The sequence below is a fragment of the Oncorhynchus keta genome, chromosome 31 (assembly GCF_023373465.1).
Source record: "Oncorhynchus keta strain PuntledgeMale-10-30-2019 chromosome 31, Oket_V2, whole genome shotgun sequence".
NCBI classification, from domain to species: Eukaryota; Metazoa; Chordata; class Actinopteri; order Salmoniformes; family Salmonidae; genus Oncorhynchus; species Oncorhynchus keta.
In genome coordinates this window covers 17,029,504-17,045,919 of record NC_068451.1, presented here as the reverse complement: position 1 = coordinate 17,045,919, position 16,416 = coordinate 17,029,504, and the positions used below count along the sequence as shown (strand labels likewise).

The 16,416-nt window shown below is 44.1% G+C and overlaps 1 protein-coding gene across 1 annotated transcript in view; it reads right to left on the bottom strand.

Moving 5' to 3' along the window:
• LOC118364074 (zinc finger protein ZFPM2) overlaps positions 1 to 16,416 on the bottom strand; it is a 177,714-nt gene that overhangs the window by 72,657 nt on the left and 88,641 nt on the right. The window contains 1 exon segment of the mRNA XM_052489767.1: positions 13,460 to 13,584. Coding sequence (XP_052345727.1) covers positions 13,460 to 13,584 — 125 coding nt within the window.

Below are 16,416 nucleotides of genomic sequence, written 5' to 3'. Positions count from 1 at the left end.
CACTACTTAATAATGACTAGGAGGTACACATCCTGTACATGCACGTCTTCCTACTGTTTGGCTTCGGTCAGAGAAATAACACTGAACGCCTCAGTTCTCGCTATTTGAATTCAATTGGGGACTTGTTTGATCTTTGCATGTAACTTAGGGCTCGGCTCCTGGAGCCATGAGAAACTATGTGAGCACATAATAGAGAAGCGACAGCCAGCGATGTGTTCACCTGTATGGTACATTACTGTTCCCCCAGGGTCACTGAACCATCCAGGTGGCTCATACTCCGGACAGCTCCACTTTAAACACACAGGAATAAACACACGGAGGGGCCATTCTTCAAAGACGACATGAAGAGACAAAGTCTATCAGCCATTAAGGTCACAAGCTATCCCTCCACACATAAACACAGACCTAGGATCAGTCATAAGTCTGTGAAGACAAACAATCACATTCAAGGCAAGATGATGCTTGAATAAAGCCCGGATAAACCTCAATTCCCCTTTAAGGTACAGCCTTGGATTTTAATACGTTCCTTTGAACTCTTATTTCTTCTCTGTGAAGTCAGAAATCACGATGCAATAAAAAAAGCATCTACGTGGCATTATATTTAAGGAAGCTGTTTTGCACAACCCTCTTGGCCACCCCCGAACCGCGGAAAAATCCTTACCTACTGATATTTGCATAATCATTTGATTGTATACCTACGACACAGAAACAGTTTGATTCTCGCGTGCACTTTAGAGAAACGGGGGTCTTAATAAATCCCCTTTAAAGACCGGCCATATTTACACTGAGGTAAGTAAATAAGATAAAGAAGGTGAACTTGCCCCCACTAAATGTATTAGACGTGAACTCCCTTATCACAGTCTCAGCACACGGACTGTTAAAAGATGGGGTTCCAGGACTGGAAATGGTCTTTGTTACCCAATTAGTTTCCTGACGACCCTGTGGTGTAATATTCCTGTTTTGACAGCCTCATAAACACACACACACACACAAACACACATTCGCACAGACACATACAAACACCCACACACACTGCTATGTGCTGGACCACCAGGCCTGTGAAGCCGACACTGTCCAGGCCTCCTCTCCTCTTGTCTTATCTGGGTTCTTTATCTCAAAGCCTCCGCTGATAGAAGACCCATGTGACCACCGACCAAATCAGCATTCTTCACGGAATACTTTCATTTTCTGCTGTTCATCCATCTGGAGTCATTTGACAGGGTTTTGTCTTTGGGCTTTGGTGGCCCCCGAGCCAGGCGAGCAAGGCTGGGGGGCTGGAATACTGGGGGGCTGGATTGGGGCTGGAGGCCGGGACAGGGCGGACTTATCAAAGGCCGGCAGCAGGGACTTGCCCTCGCTGGAGGAGTTGAAGCAAGCAAAGCCTCCACTGTGTTCCTCGATTCCTCCACCAGCGCAACCAAGAGGAAAGAGAACACAGCAGCCCAGCCTAACCCCACGTAGAGACTTAGTCTGCGTCCTAACTGGCACCCTATTCATTCCCTATATAGTGCACTACTTTTCACCAGGGCCCATGTAGTGCACTATATAGGGAATAAAGAGCAATTTCAGAGTGGGTCTTAGAGTGGCCTGGTTTACGTGTGGGGAGATGTGATGTGGTGGCAGCATGCTATAAATAATGGATGTAATCAGTGGCATGGCATCAAAGGGTCCTGAAAACATCAAGCAGCCTCCATGTTATGATGCTTTCTTAAAGATATATTACTTAGGCATTTTTTGCTTTATTCAGACAGATTAGAAACGGCGGGGAAGACAGATTAAGAGGAGACAAAGTGGGAAGACGGAGATTGAACCCCGGTCTCCAGGGTTGCATACATGTACCTACTGTAGACCAGCAGACCATGGGGCCTGCACGTAATGATGCATTCTAGTGGGATGAGCAACATATTTGTCTAGGACTGAACGTTCTCCACAATACTGATAACATAATGATAAGGATGATGAAGCACTGTAACATATGTTTTAGGTAATTATAGACGAGACAGAGTGTGTGTGTGTGTGTGTGTGTGTGTGTGTGTGTGTGTGTGTGTGTGTGTGTGTGTGTGTGTGTGTGTGTGTGTGTGTGTGTGTGTGTGTGTGTGTGTGTGTGTGTGTGTGTGTGTGTGTGTGTGTGTGTGTGTGTGTGTGTGTGTATGTGTGTTGACTGCTGAAGGGAATGATGGTCAGTACTCTAAAACTTTAACCAGCACCATAAATAACTTTAGTCCCCACTGTAATGTAGAATACTATCAGGAGTTCGCAAATGGAAACAATCACAGATTGTCTGGAGCACTTCTCAGGGAAGTTGTTTCAACATATCACAAGTACTGCCATGACAGAGACAGATGGCAAAGCAGCTGGCACCACTCGACTTCTTTTCACTTTTCTGTTTTTCCTCCAACTGCAATGGAGGTCTGTTGTGTACGTTAATGGATATCTACTCTTTCGTTTGACATAGACGCTCACATGGACTTTTCTAAGTTACACACTATGACTTTTCTCAAAGGTTTAGGAATGTCAATGAATGTTTCCACTAGATTGGGTACTTGTTGGATTATGATGTGTTGTAGACACAGTGTACCTCGCTTGAAATGATTTAGATCAAGTGAAAATTTCACACATTTCCTTCTTTTACAGTATGCAATATATCTTGCCGAATGAATCAAATGGTCCTGAATGTTCATGTTTATAGTAGGTGTCGAATTATCTTTATCGAGGATTATGTTTATTGTTATGTTTATGTTTATTGAGGAGCATAAGCATTCTACACTTCTGTACTTAATGTTATACACAGACTGCACAAAACATTAAGAACACCTTCCTAATATTGAGTTGCACCCCCTATTGCCCTCAGAACATCCTCAATTTGTCGACACTACAAGGTGTCGAAAGCGTTGCACAGGGATACTGGCCCATGTTGACTCCAGTGCTTGAAACAGTTGTGTCAAGGTGGCTGGATGTCATTTGGGTGGTGGATCATTCTTGATCCACACGGGAAACTGTTGAGCATGAAAAACCCAACAGCGTTGCAGTTCTTGACACACTCAAACCGGTGCGCCTGGCAACTACTACCATGTTCTGTCTTGTCCATTCACATTCTGAATTGCACACACACACAATCCATGTCTATATTGTCTCAAGGCTTAAAAATCCTTCTTTAACCTGTCTCCTCCCCTTCATCTACACTGGTTGAAGTAGATTTAACACCTGGTCAGTTTATGCCATGGAAAGAGCTGTTCCTAATGTTTTGTACACTCAGTGTTTGTTCTCTCTCTCTCAATTGACATATCTATTTGAAGCCCCAACTCAACATAAAAAGCGTCCGTTCTCACTGTAACATTTAGTGTACAGATCCATTCCCTGTATGTATAGTGAGATTGAGTAAACTATGTAGCCATCACAGCAGGGCTGCAAGGCACAAAGCAAGTCAGTGAATTCTGCCTTCCTTATCTGGGGACCAGCCATATCTGTTTGTGGTGATGTAAGGACAGGAGAATGTCAGGTTCACTTGTAGATCAAGTCAACCATGCATTATCTCAAACAGTGGAGCTCAGCCCCAACAGCCCCAACCCCAGTAGCACTGAGCAGCACTGAGCCCTTCACAGCTAATACACCACGGCATGGCGGCATGGCCACAGGATGGATCCCAGCAGAGCACAGAGAGAGGAGCCATAGAAAGGAGCTTAGAAAGACACCAAACAATGGCCCCCGGGGCCTGGACACCCCCCCCCTGACACAGGTCATAACCCGAGTCTCCATTCGACTCACAAGTATGTCTAACCAAGCGTTGTTGTCAGATCTTTGTCATCGGGCTGATGGTTTAGACTGAGAGAGGGATGAATTCAGAGGAATACATGTTTTCTTTATCAAAATAATGCGGTATAACGTGAACTCTTTAATGTGTGTGCTGGTCAATAACAGTGTTGATAGAAATGTGGGGCGCAGTGAATGTCAGAGAGACCGCCAGATAATTACCATTTTACCCATCTGAAGAGACCCCAGTCTTAATATTGGTTTAAGCCCAAGAAATAATTGATGCATGCAATCACAAATTGGTTCCCAGCCTAAAATTTGGGGCCATTATTTCATTAGATGGAGCCACATTCTTTGTGCCAAAATTATTTGTGTGTCCAACATAGAAATTCAAATCCGGTTAGTGCAGATAATTGTCTGGTTTTACCAACCACATCCAAGAGGGTATTACTTTCAGACAGAAAGGATAGGTCGACTTCTTATACAAAATACAAGAAATCAAATACATTGTTGTCTTTTGGTTATTTCTTAGTGTGCTGTATGGTGCTGTGGCAGTCAGTGTGTTGCCAGTAAGTAGTAGCAGAGAGGTGGTGTACTGTAACTACTATCTCATGGGGTGTCTTCTTGCATATGTAATTGGATGTTGTACTGTAAATAATTGCCTGGGCATGTGCCAGTGTGATGATGATGATGATTTGTGTGCTTGCATGTGTGTTCATGCTTACGTGTGAGTGTGTGTATGCGTTTGTATGCGCGCGAGTACATGTGTGTGGGCGCACACCCGCATGCGCGCGGACGTCTGTGTGCACGTCTGCCCCATCCGTACTCCACTCTCAAGTCCCACTGATTCTCCTTTCCAGCCATGTTGAATCCTCTTTCCTTATCAGGCCAGCCCAGGCCTGCATCAGGCTCTCCTTGCTATGACAGAGGCTACAACAATAGGCCTGCGATACCGCTGCTTAGCGCTGCGTTTCGAAGGGGAAACCTGCCACGGGCGCAGATTAACAACAACACACACACACACAAAATAGATTGCAGACTCCAAAACAAAACATTTTTCAGAATGCCTTCTCTTGATTAATGAAGCAATGACAAGAAGAAAAATATAATTTCGGAGCAGAAAAATCCGCGCCACCACTTGTTCAAGTTTAGGGGGTAGCTAACAATAAACATATTGACGGGAGAGGGTGGGAACCGGGAGGAGATAAATGTCTGAGTGATGGCTTGAATAATTTTTGGGTGCTTTTTTTGGAGCATGGACGGCAGGACCTCATTTCTCACCTTGTTCTAAATGACACTATAAAACCCCTCCTGGGCCTGACAGACACCACCTCTCTCCCAGGTGCAAATTAGGACAGTATCTTGTCATTTTCCTTTTTTGTCTCCACTCTCTAGGTAAGACTCTCTGTTCACAACCAAAAGTCTACTCTTCTCAGAAAACACACATAATACTACATACGATAAAGAATACTGTAACAGCTAGCCTCAATCACTTGGTTGCAGTATATAATACACATATTTCTCACAAAATCCATGACAGAAATGTAGATTGAAACTAAAACAATGTCTTAATATCTTAATGTGAACACACATTATTGTTAAGAACATGACACAGGATTTGTCTCTGCCCTTTGCTTCACATGCAACAACATTTCCACTGCCAGCTGCTTCCCCGATGTGGCTTCCTGTCTCTCCACTCAGAAACACATCACACCGGAGCAGATATTACAGACAATATAGCCTACAATATACAAAAACATTGTCTCTTTCCTTGTGATATATAAGGAACAACAATAACAAATGTAGTGTTCCCAGGATATGACCAATAATGACATAAATTCACCTGCCTCCTGTTGTAGAAACATATCATGTTTTCTGTCTGTTGTAGGGGTTGCCCTCAATACGTACACTGCCCTAAATATCTTTGCATCAATACCGACTGAGGGCTAAAGTAAAAAGATCAGCAGTTACTGAAACCAGGCTTTACAATAGACCTTTATAATGAGCATTATGAGCATAGAGCAGGAGGCTCCAGCCTCAGTAACACGCATCTAGAACAGACAGGCCTCCAAATCCGCAGCTTATTATTAGCCTGAATCAATTATCAACACCTAGAGACAGAACCCAGCTAACCACAACACTGGGGCCTACTCTGGCCCAGCCGTGGGCCTTTTTTCACATCCTGTCCCGCGTTGTGTAATTACTACTTTTAAGACACCTGCTACTCAATAGCTTCGACACAGACATGTCATTAAGCCCTCGGTTGCAGACATTTATGTCTCAGTGTCACTATTCATTTGGGTTAATTTGGGAGTGTTGGCTGGTTGGGCCGTGCGTGTCTGGGCTGGGCTGGCTGAATGTGCTTGTCGCTCACCTGGTTGTGTGGCGGGGCTGGCTGGTGTAATTGGAGCTTAATAGTCTGATTGATCAGGGGAAGAAGTGAGAGAAGTGAAGGATGAGGCTGAGCGCTGGCAGCTCCATCAGTCAGAGAGGAGAACCTTGCCCAACCCTGGGAAGAACAGAACACAACCAAACAGGGTACTGACAAGCTGGGGTTGCAGCTTTGGGCAGGTCACTTTCTATTTCTGTCTGGGCTCTCGCTCAATGATTTCTCTCTCTCTCTTTCTCTCTCTCTCTGGTCTCTCTCTCTGGGCCCTCTCCCTCCCCCTCTCTCTCTCTGGGCCCTCGGCCTTTCTCTCTGGGCCCTCTGCCTCTGCCTCTCCCTCTCTCTCTCTCTCTCTGGGCCCTCTCCCTCCCCCTCTCTCTCTCTGGGCCCTCGGCCTTTCTCTCTGGGCCCTCTGCCTCTCCCTCTCCCTCTCCCCCTCTCTCTCTCTCTCTCTCTCTCTCTGGGCCCTCTCCCTCCCCCCTCTCTCTCTGGGCCCTCTGCCCCTCCCTCTCTCTCTCTCTCTCTCTCTCTCTCTCTCTCTCTCTCTCTCTCTCTCTCTCTCTCTCTCTCTCTCTCTCTCTCTCTCTCTCTCTCTCTCTCTCTCTCTCTCTCTCTCTCTCTCTCTCTCTCTCTCTCTCTCCTCTCTCTCTCTCTCTCTCTCTCTCTCTCTCTCACTCTCTCTCTGGGCCCTCTGCCTCTCCCTCTCCCCCCTCTCTCTCTCTCTCTCTCTCTCTCTCTCTCTCTCTCTCTCTCTCTCTCTCTCTCTCTCTCTCTCTCACTCTCTCTTTGCCCTCTGCCTCTCCCTCTCTCTCTATGTGACCTCTCCCTCTCTCTCTCTTCTCTCCCTTCACACACTATACAATACACCAAAACAAGGCAATTACTTTGTTTACACTTCAGTCCCTGAGTCCTTCTGGGATAAATGACTGTAATGAAAGAACATTATATTTCTATGGTTGATACAATGCACTGAGAACCTGAAATCAGTTCAACGTATTCCGTGATTGACGTACCACTTATTTTTCATTCTTTGAAGACAATATACATATATCCATGAGGAAAAAGGGACGGACATTTAGACCTTGTGTGATCATCTAACACCGATAAAGCATGAAGTACTGTCTAACCAGAGGTGTATGTGCCTGTTAACAGGTTCCTGTAGCAGCAGCAGGCTGTGTGTGGATAGCTAGAGTACCTCACAACAAACTCAGCACCCCTGCGACCTGGGGCTGCTGCCACGGCCTTCCATCAGCTGTGAAATCTGCTTTCCTCTTTGATAAAGGCTGGAGATGTGACCCTATCTCTGTCCTACAGACGTCCAGATTTCCTGTCATGCTCTTCCCCACAAGTTTTACTCTCTCTCTTTCCTCTTGTCTGCTAGTCCTGCTGGACAACTGTAATGCACCACTGTTCTCCCCCAGCATCGTCCATCACTCCCTAGCCATAGAGACCCACAGTAGACCCATAGAGACCCACAGTAGACCCACAGTAGACCCATAGAGACCCACAGTAGACCCATAGAGACCCACAGTAGACCCATAGAGACCCACAGTAGACCCATAGAGACCCACAGTAGACCCATAGAGACCCACAGTAGACCCATAGAGACCCACAGTAGACCCATAGAGACCCACAATAGACCCATAGAGACCCACAGTAGACCCATAAAGACCCACAGTAGACCCATAGAGACCCACAGTAGACCCATAGAGACCCACAGTAGACCCATAGAGAGCCACAGTAGACCCATAGAGCGCCACAGAGACCCACAGCAGACACATTGAGACCGATAGAGAACCACTGTAGACCCATTGAGAGCCACAGTAGACCCATAGAGAGCCACAGTAGACCCATAGGGAGCCACAGCAGACCCACAGTAGATCCATAGAGATCACAGTAGACCCACATGAGACCCACAGAGACCCAGTAGACCCACAGCAGACCCACAGTAGACCCATAGAGATCACAGTAGACCCACAGGAGACCTACAGAGACCCAGTAGACCCACAGTAGACCCATAGAGAGCCACAGTAGACCCATAGAGATCACAGTAGACCCACAGTAGACCCACAGGAGACCTACAGAGATCCAGTAGACCCACAGTAGACCCATAGAGAGCCACAGTAGACCCATGGAGAGTCACAACAGCATCGGAATGGACGATTAATTAGGGCCGATGTCAAGTTTTCATAACAATCGGAAATCGGTCATTTTGGATGCCGATTTTGCAGATTTTTTTATTTTTTATTACACCTTTATTTTATCTTTATTTAACAAGGCAAGTCAGTTAAGAACACATTCTTATTTTCAATGACGGCCTAGGAACAGTGGGTTAACTGCCTTGTTCAGGGGCAGAACGACAGATTTTTACCTTGTCAGCTCAGGGATTCAATCTTGCAACCTTACGGTTAACTTGTCCAACACTCTAACCACCTGCCTCACGAGGAGCCTACCTGTTACGCGAATACAGTAAGAAGCCACGGTAAGTTGCTAGCTAGCATTAAACTTCATCAATCATAATCACTAGTTATAACTACACATGGTTGATGATATTACTAGTTTGTCTAGCGTGTCCTGCGTTGCATATAATCGATGCGGTGCGCATATACGAAAAGGGGCTGTCGTTGCTCCAACGTGTACCTAACCATAAACACCAATGCCTTTCTTAAAATCAATACACACAAGTATATATTTTTAAACCTGCATATTTAGCGAAAAGAAATCCAGGTTTGCAGGAAATATTACCCAGGTGAAATTGTGTCACTTCTCTTGCGACCCATAGTAGACCCATAGAGAGCCTAAGTACACCTATAGAGACCCACAGAGACCCACATCAGACAGTAGAGCCATAGAGAGCCACAGAAGACCCACAGTACACCCATAGAGACCCACAGTAGACTTACAGAGACCCATATCAGACCCACAATAGACCCATAGAGAGCCACAGAAGACTCACAGTAGACCCATAGAGACCCGCAGCAGACCCATAGAGACACACATTAGAGCCACAGTAGACCCACCGAGAGCCACAACAAACCCACTGTACACCCATAGAGACCCACAGTAGACTTACCAAGAGCCACAGTAGATGGGACCGCCCGGTTCCCCTGGCTGCTGCCTCTGTCTAGCTCTGGGGACCAGCAATACAGACTCCACCTCTCACCAGACTATGGAATGGATGTGGTTGGATAACCCAAGCTGACATGATGTCGTGGTAAAAAAAAAGGTAGGTAGCTCTCTTTTATATCAGTGTTCAGCTAGAACTGCAAACTGTACTGTTAGGGGATCTGAAAAACCCTGATCAGGAAATGTTGAATATATGCATAATTATTTGACTACATGTACTGTACATATGAGTGAAAATAGCTGTAAGTTGTAGGGCCGGGATGATACCAGTATCGTTATACTCGTAATTATCGTGGTAAGAAAACAAAACAAGAAAGCAGCCCTAATGTTAGAAACAGACACCATTTTTGTTTTTAACTAGGCAAGTCAGTTAAGAACAAATTCTTATTTTCAATGAAGGCTTAGGGTTAACTGCCTGTTCAGGGGCAGAACAACAGATTTTTACCTTGTTAGCTCAGGGATTTGATCTAGCAACCTTTCTGTTACCAGTCCAACGCTCTAAAACACTAGGCTACCTGCCACCCCATTATGCTGTCATCCAGAGTCACATTGATTTATTTTCAGCTATAACACACAACATTTTACACAGCAGGAGTTAGGTCACCTTTGTGTTTACATTTTTTGCCATGGAAAAAAATATTGCGATACAAGATGCACATTTGAACATCGTGGCCATGTTCTGTTATAATTTCCACCCGGCACAGCCAGAAGAGGACTGGCCACCCCACATATGCTCTCTCTAATTCTCTCTTTCTTTCTCTCTCTCGGAGGACCTGAGCCCTCGGACCGTGCCCCAGGACTACCTGACATGATGACTCCTTGCTGTCCCCAGTCCACCTGACTGTGCTGCTGCTCCAGTTTCAACTGTTCTGCCTTATTATTATTCGACCATGCTGGTCATTTATGAACATTTGAACATCTTGGCCATGTTCTGTTATAATCTCCACCCGGCACAGCCAGAAGAGGACTGGCCACCCCACATAGCCTGGTTCCTCTCTAGGTTTCTTCCTAGGTTTTGGCCTTTCCAGGAAGCTTTTCCTAGCCACCGTGCTTCTACACCTGCATTGCTTGCTGTTTGGGGTTTTAGGCTGGGTTTCTGTACAGCACTTTGAGATATCAGCTGATGTACGAAGGGCTATATAAATAAATTTGATTTTGATTTGAATTGATACTGATATCGTCCCGGCCCTAGTTAGTTTACTCCAATCAGGGGAGGGGTGGTAGTGTAAAACAAAACATTTATAGAACCATAAATTGATCCTCAATATTAAAGCTGATCTAGCTTTGTTCAACCCTCCCCCCAAAAAAGTCAACTCTGACCGCCGTTACTGGTGAATAAAGTAACACCAGTAACCAAAGAATTTTGTTGCAATAAATGGGTAAAAACTTGCTCAAAATGTAAAAAAAGGTGCATAAACTGTGTTTATCCTCCACTACACCACTGGTGATGAGAAACCCTGCCTGACACCTGAAGAATCGCATTAGCTCCTCCATCTTGAATCCTAGGCTTTAGCTCAGCTAGCTAACACAGTTTGCATGCAGTTACCACTCATCCCCTCTGACTCCTGAACACTACGCTCCTCATTGGTGTAATCATCAGACTCACATGACACACCTGCCAGCCCTGACAATCTCTGGTACTACTAAGACAGACAGCACCACAAGTGCAAGCTTTATGGAATAATCCCAATGAATCTCTGCATCTTGGGACTTTTTCAAGTGGTGAGACCGCATGACTTACAGTATTAGCTAAGTTTGAATGTATGCTACAATCATGGAAGACGCCTTGATCTAGATACCGAAGTCTGCGAGTGACGTGTCTGAAAGACCCTTTTCGATACCATCGAGGGCATATCAATATCACACAAGAAGGTCACATGTTTCCAGCTTGGATTTCAAAGTGTGAGAGAGAAAGACAGGTGACGTTAATGCCTTAGAGCTGCCATGCCATTGGGTAATTCATTCACTTCTGTGGTTTCACAATCTAACACAGAGAGAAGCGATTTAATAGTCCCTAGAGGTCATACTTCATGAGAATGACTGAGAGCCCCTCTTGGGTGAATGAAGTAGAGACCCATGAAACAATCAGGGTTTATTTCTACCTTCAAATGCTTTATACTGCCTTCCTGACCCTGTAGAGGAACACGAGGCTGTTCTGACATGCATCAAAACTACCCAGCTTTCTCTTTTCTTTCTCCCTCACATTGCTCTTTTCTCTTAGTCCCTATTTTATTTCCCCTCGTAAGGCTTTCTCTGGTTGGGTGAGACATTAGAGCTGGTTTCTGTCTTTAAATGGCAGTATATCGTTAAGACGCAGAATACAACTAAGTCCCTTTCCTCCCTCAGTAGAAAACAAGAGCTAAAATGCCTTTCTGTGGAAGTTGCCAATGGGGTTTTTACACTACTACTGTATATATACAAGCAAAACTGCTTAATGACCAGGTGGTTGGTAAATTAAACAGTGCAGTGCAAGATGAGTCCCTGGTGGAAATAGCAGAGAATTTATTGCCAGCTTTCTTGTTTATCTATAGGTTTGGCGAATATGAAGTATGTTCGTATCACAGTAAAACAGGCAGCTCAATAAAACCAAAATACGTTACTCGAGTTCAGCTAGGTTTTAATGATGTATTGTGTGAAGTTGCTAACAGCCAGCAGCTCATTTGAGAGATGACTGAGACTAAGAGAAGAGAGAGGAGGGCAAGCAGCGAAGCATAGCATATGTACCCATGAGAATAGACACAGAAAGGAGAGATCCTTAAAGGCAATATGCCAGAGAGCTCTTCCTCTCCCTTTAATTGAGAGAAGATGTTATATTCTTTGTAACCCCTCCACAAGCCATTACAGGTGAAGCCTAGCACCTGGCTCAGTTAGACGCCTGAAGATAGGAGGATCTCAGGGAAGGATTCAGGCGAAGGCAGAGGGCTGTAACTAACAATCTAGAACATTACAATATTGTCCAACAGCTCAGTCTCTTTGAATGTGAGCAGTTTAAAATGTAGTTAGTTCAGCACGCAGCGTTCCTATATCTTAACTTCATTTTTAGGAAGTATACAAATGTAGGAAACCTTTAGTACAAATACTCTGATAACTGCATCTCAACCATATGAGGATGCATTTGACACTAGTTGTTCACTCTGAGGGCAATAGACTGTCACATTGGCTACCCACCTTTCATGTAAATTCATGCAAAAATGGAAGAGAACTATATTTGCATGTCATGCTCAGTAGTGGCTTGAGGTGTTCATCCTTAGAATCACTCTTTGCTTGAGGATAACAGGCCTGGACCCGAAAAGAGTCCATATTTCATGGTTAGATGAAATATTTAAAGCCATTGATGACTTTAGAACCGTGAGGGGAGCTTAGAAAACAGTCAGAAACAGCTCAGAGAATGATTTTAATAAAGTTGTAGCGGTAAAGAAATCCACGAGAACGGGCAGGGCCTCTGAGTCTAAAATCCTTGTGGACTTTTCCTTATGTTTCTTAACAGGATGAATGTGAGATTGGTTACAATTTTTAATAAGAATGTTCTTAATTAATCCAAATGAAAATGAAATATCAAAACCCTGGAGGACTCGTCGTTTCACCAGAGCACCAGGTCAACATATTTTCCAGCCGTTAAAGAGGAACTTCACTGGGATGTCTTAAAACAAGAGGGGCCAGCCGATTGATGTAAAGCTGGGGTGAGAATAGCAACATCAAATATAATGGATCGTTAGTTCATTGAATCGAGGGTCTGGACTTAACTACAAAAAAAATACCAATTAAAGTGTTTAGTCGTAAAAGATGCAGATTAAATGGTTGAAATGAATGCACATCAAAGCCTTTTGTGAGGGGACATTTGATCCCTGAACAGTCAACTCTATGGGTCCGACTGTCATGGGAATTGGTTGCCTCCTCCTTCCAGTTGACTAGGCTTTACCCCTACCCACTCACTCTCACTGTATTGTATTGGTGGAAGGAACTTGCTAGTAGGCTGGCGGGCAAGGCCTCTAAGAACGACAGATGACTGGTGAACTAAAAACATTTACATTTTTAGCAAAGTGAAGGTTAGGTTATGGACCAAAGTCTTGAGAAAAAGGGTGACAGATAATTTGGTGCTATTCTCTGTTTTTTCATGTTCCCAGAGCAGCCCCAGTAACAATGTGACTCTGACAGAATCAGTGAAAGAAAGAGACAGACATTAAAAGCATGACCTACCATGCCGCTGCCATCCATGTTCATCTCGATCTTCCCGTTGAACGGTCCCCACGTGGTTCCCACAGGGAGCTGCTGGCGGCTGTGGATCCGACGCTCCCCATCCTTGTGGAACGCATCCAGCTCTCCTATAAAACACCAAGCATCGAAACGGTCATCATGTCATAAAACACCAAGCATCGAAACGGTCATCATATCATAAAACACCAAGCATCGAAACGGTCATCATATCATAAAACACCAAGCATCAAAACGGTCATCATATCATAAAACACCAAGCATCGAAACGGTCATCATGTCATAAAACACCAAGCATCGAAACGGTCATCATGTCATAAAACACCAAGCATCGAAACGGTCATCATGTCATAAAACACCAAGCATCGAAACGGTCATCATGTCATAAAACACCAAGCATCGAAACGGTCATCATGTCATAAAACACCAAGAATCAAAACGGTCATCATGTCATAAAACACCAAGCATCGAAACGGTCATCATGTCATAAAACACCAAGAATCAAAACGGTCATCATATCATAAAACACCAAGCATCGAAACGGTCATCATGTCATAAAACACCAAGAATCGAAACGGTCATCATATCATAAAACACCAAGCATCGAAACGGTCATCATATCATAAAACACCAAGCATCGAAACGGTCATCATATCATAAAACACCAAGCATCGAAACGGTCATCATGTCATAAAACACCAAGCATCGAAACGGTCATCATGTCATAAAACACCAAGCATCGAAACGGTCATCATGTCATAAAACACCAAGCATCGAAACGGTCATCATGTCATAAAACACCAAGCATCGAAACGGTCATCATGTCATAAAACACCAAGCATCGAAACGGTCATCATGTCATAAAACACCAAGAATCAAAACGGTCATCATATCATAAAACACCAAGCATCGAAACTGTCATCATGTCATAAAACACCAAGAATCGAAACGGTCATCATATCATAAAACACCAAGCATCGAAACGGTCATCATATCATAAAACACCAAGCATCGAAACGGTCATCATATCATAAAACACCAAGCATCGAAACGGTCATCATATCATAAAACACCAAGCATCGAAACGGTCATCATGTCATAAAACACCAAGAATCAAAACGGTCATCATGTCATAAAACACCAAGCATCAAAACGGTCATCATGTCATAAAACACCAAGCATCAAAACGGTCATCATGTCATAAAACACCAAGCATCAAAACGGTCATCATGTCATAAAACACCAAGCATTGAAACGGTCATCATGTCATAAAACACCAATAATCAAAACGGTCATCATGTTATAAAACACCAAGAATCTCAAAACAGTCAGCCAAATCCTCCAGTCCCAAAAAACACAGTCATTAATATAATTTGTCCTTAAGTAAACCTCAAAGATCATTGCAAAAGTGCTCCTCTTTTCTTTTCTGGGATACTGTGGCCATCTTGTGAAGTGTCCTGGTATTTGGATTGATTTGTTTACCATTATCCAAATATATGTTTTATTGTTACATGCACAAGATAGGTGCAGCGAAATGTGTTGTTTTACAGGGTCAGCCATAGTAGTATGGCACTCCTGGAGCAAATGAAGGTTAAGTGCCTTGTTCAAGGGCACATTGACAGATTACTATTTCTTTCCCCCATGCATATACAACTACAGTCCCTCATGTTCATAAAACAGTAAACAGTGCAGGTTAAGCAGTCTGCTTATAAAGCCAAAATAATCAGGAGTGAATCCATCATCATCAGTTGGAGGGTTTCAAATCAAAATAACAGGCCGGTAACCTTGCCTGAAAGGTGTCTTCTCTAGAGATAATCTCTGTGAGACATCGCAGGGCCAGGCTCAGTGACTGGCAGCCAGCGAGAGAGGCAGCGGATTGATCCAGGAAGAAGCTAGGCCCCTTGTTAGTGCTGTGCACAGCTACACTTAATGAACTGTGTAACAGGATAGCACTGTTAGCGCAGCTAGCTAAAACACCCCCGCTATCTTATCTCTTAGATTCAGTGTACTTTTTTGGGACAGTGATTAATCAAATAGTTATGATAATTGGGGCCGTAGCGTGGTCACCGCTGGGGTTTCTGGGGGAGAGGAAAGTCATGCAGGCCTCTCAAGTGCACATTTCCGCCTGGTCGCCTTGACAACCTCTGAGTGCCCTGGTTGGAGGATTTAGACCCTCAACCCCCTCAAGCGCTATCTGCTCTATCTTCCTGTGAACGTCTACTCTCCCTCTGACTGAAGCCAAGTGTTATGATTGTCTTCAGCACTCTAACTTATCACCCTTTTATTGAGGCACATTTTCACATAATGTTCCCGCCTTTGATACTGTAAAGTGAATGTAATATACAGTCCGGCACAATCTAAACAGACCCAGAAGGTGTTCATGTATTTCTCATAGTTGATACGTTCTTACTGTAATTACCACACATGTATGAACCATACATTTAGTTTGCAACACTTATTTGAACCTAGATGTGCACTGATGTTGTTGCTAATCAGTATTCTGGGCATGTATTCCATGCATGTTGAGTGAAGTGAAATGATCACTGAACTTTATAATAACACTCCTGTGATATAATGACCTATTCAGACGAGGTCTATACTGTAAATATCAGCCTTGTATCTGTGACACGCTATTGTGTCAGTCTGTTTGTATGGAAATGCTTTCATCTAACGTGCTCCTTCTCATGCATAAACAACATTGGTTGAAGGGGTGGCTACGCTAACAATAGGCTACGTTGTTGTTGTTTCCTAAAGATCACACACACCTGGGTCAAATCACACCCTGGAGTCAGGAAGAGTTTTTTTCCAGAAATACTTCAGTCTCTTTTGATGCCATCAGCTACACCCTCCGCTATAAAATACACCTGCATTTCAAGAACATTCCAGCCCAAACAATTACTTGACGTTGGAAAAATGTACACATACTGTATATGTCAAAACTA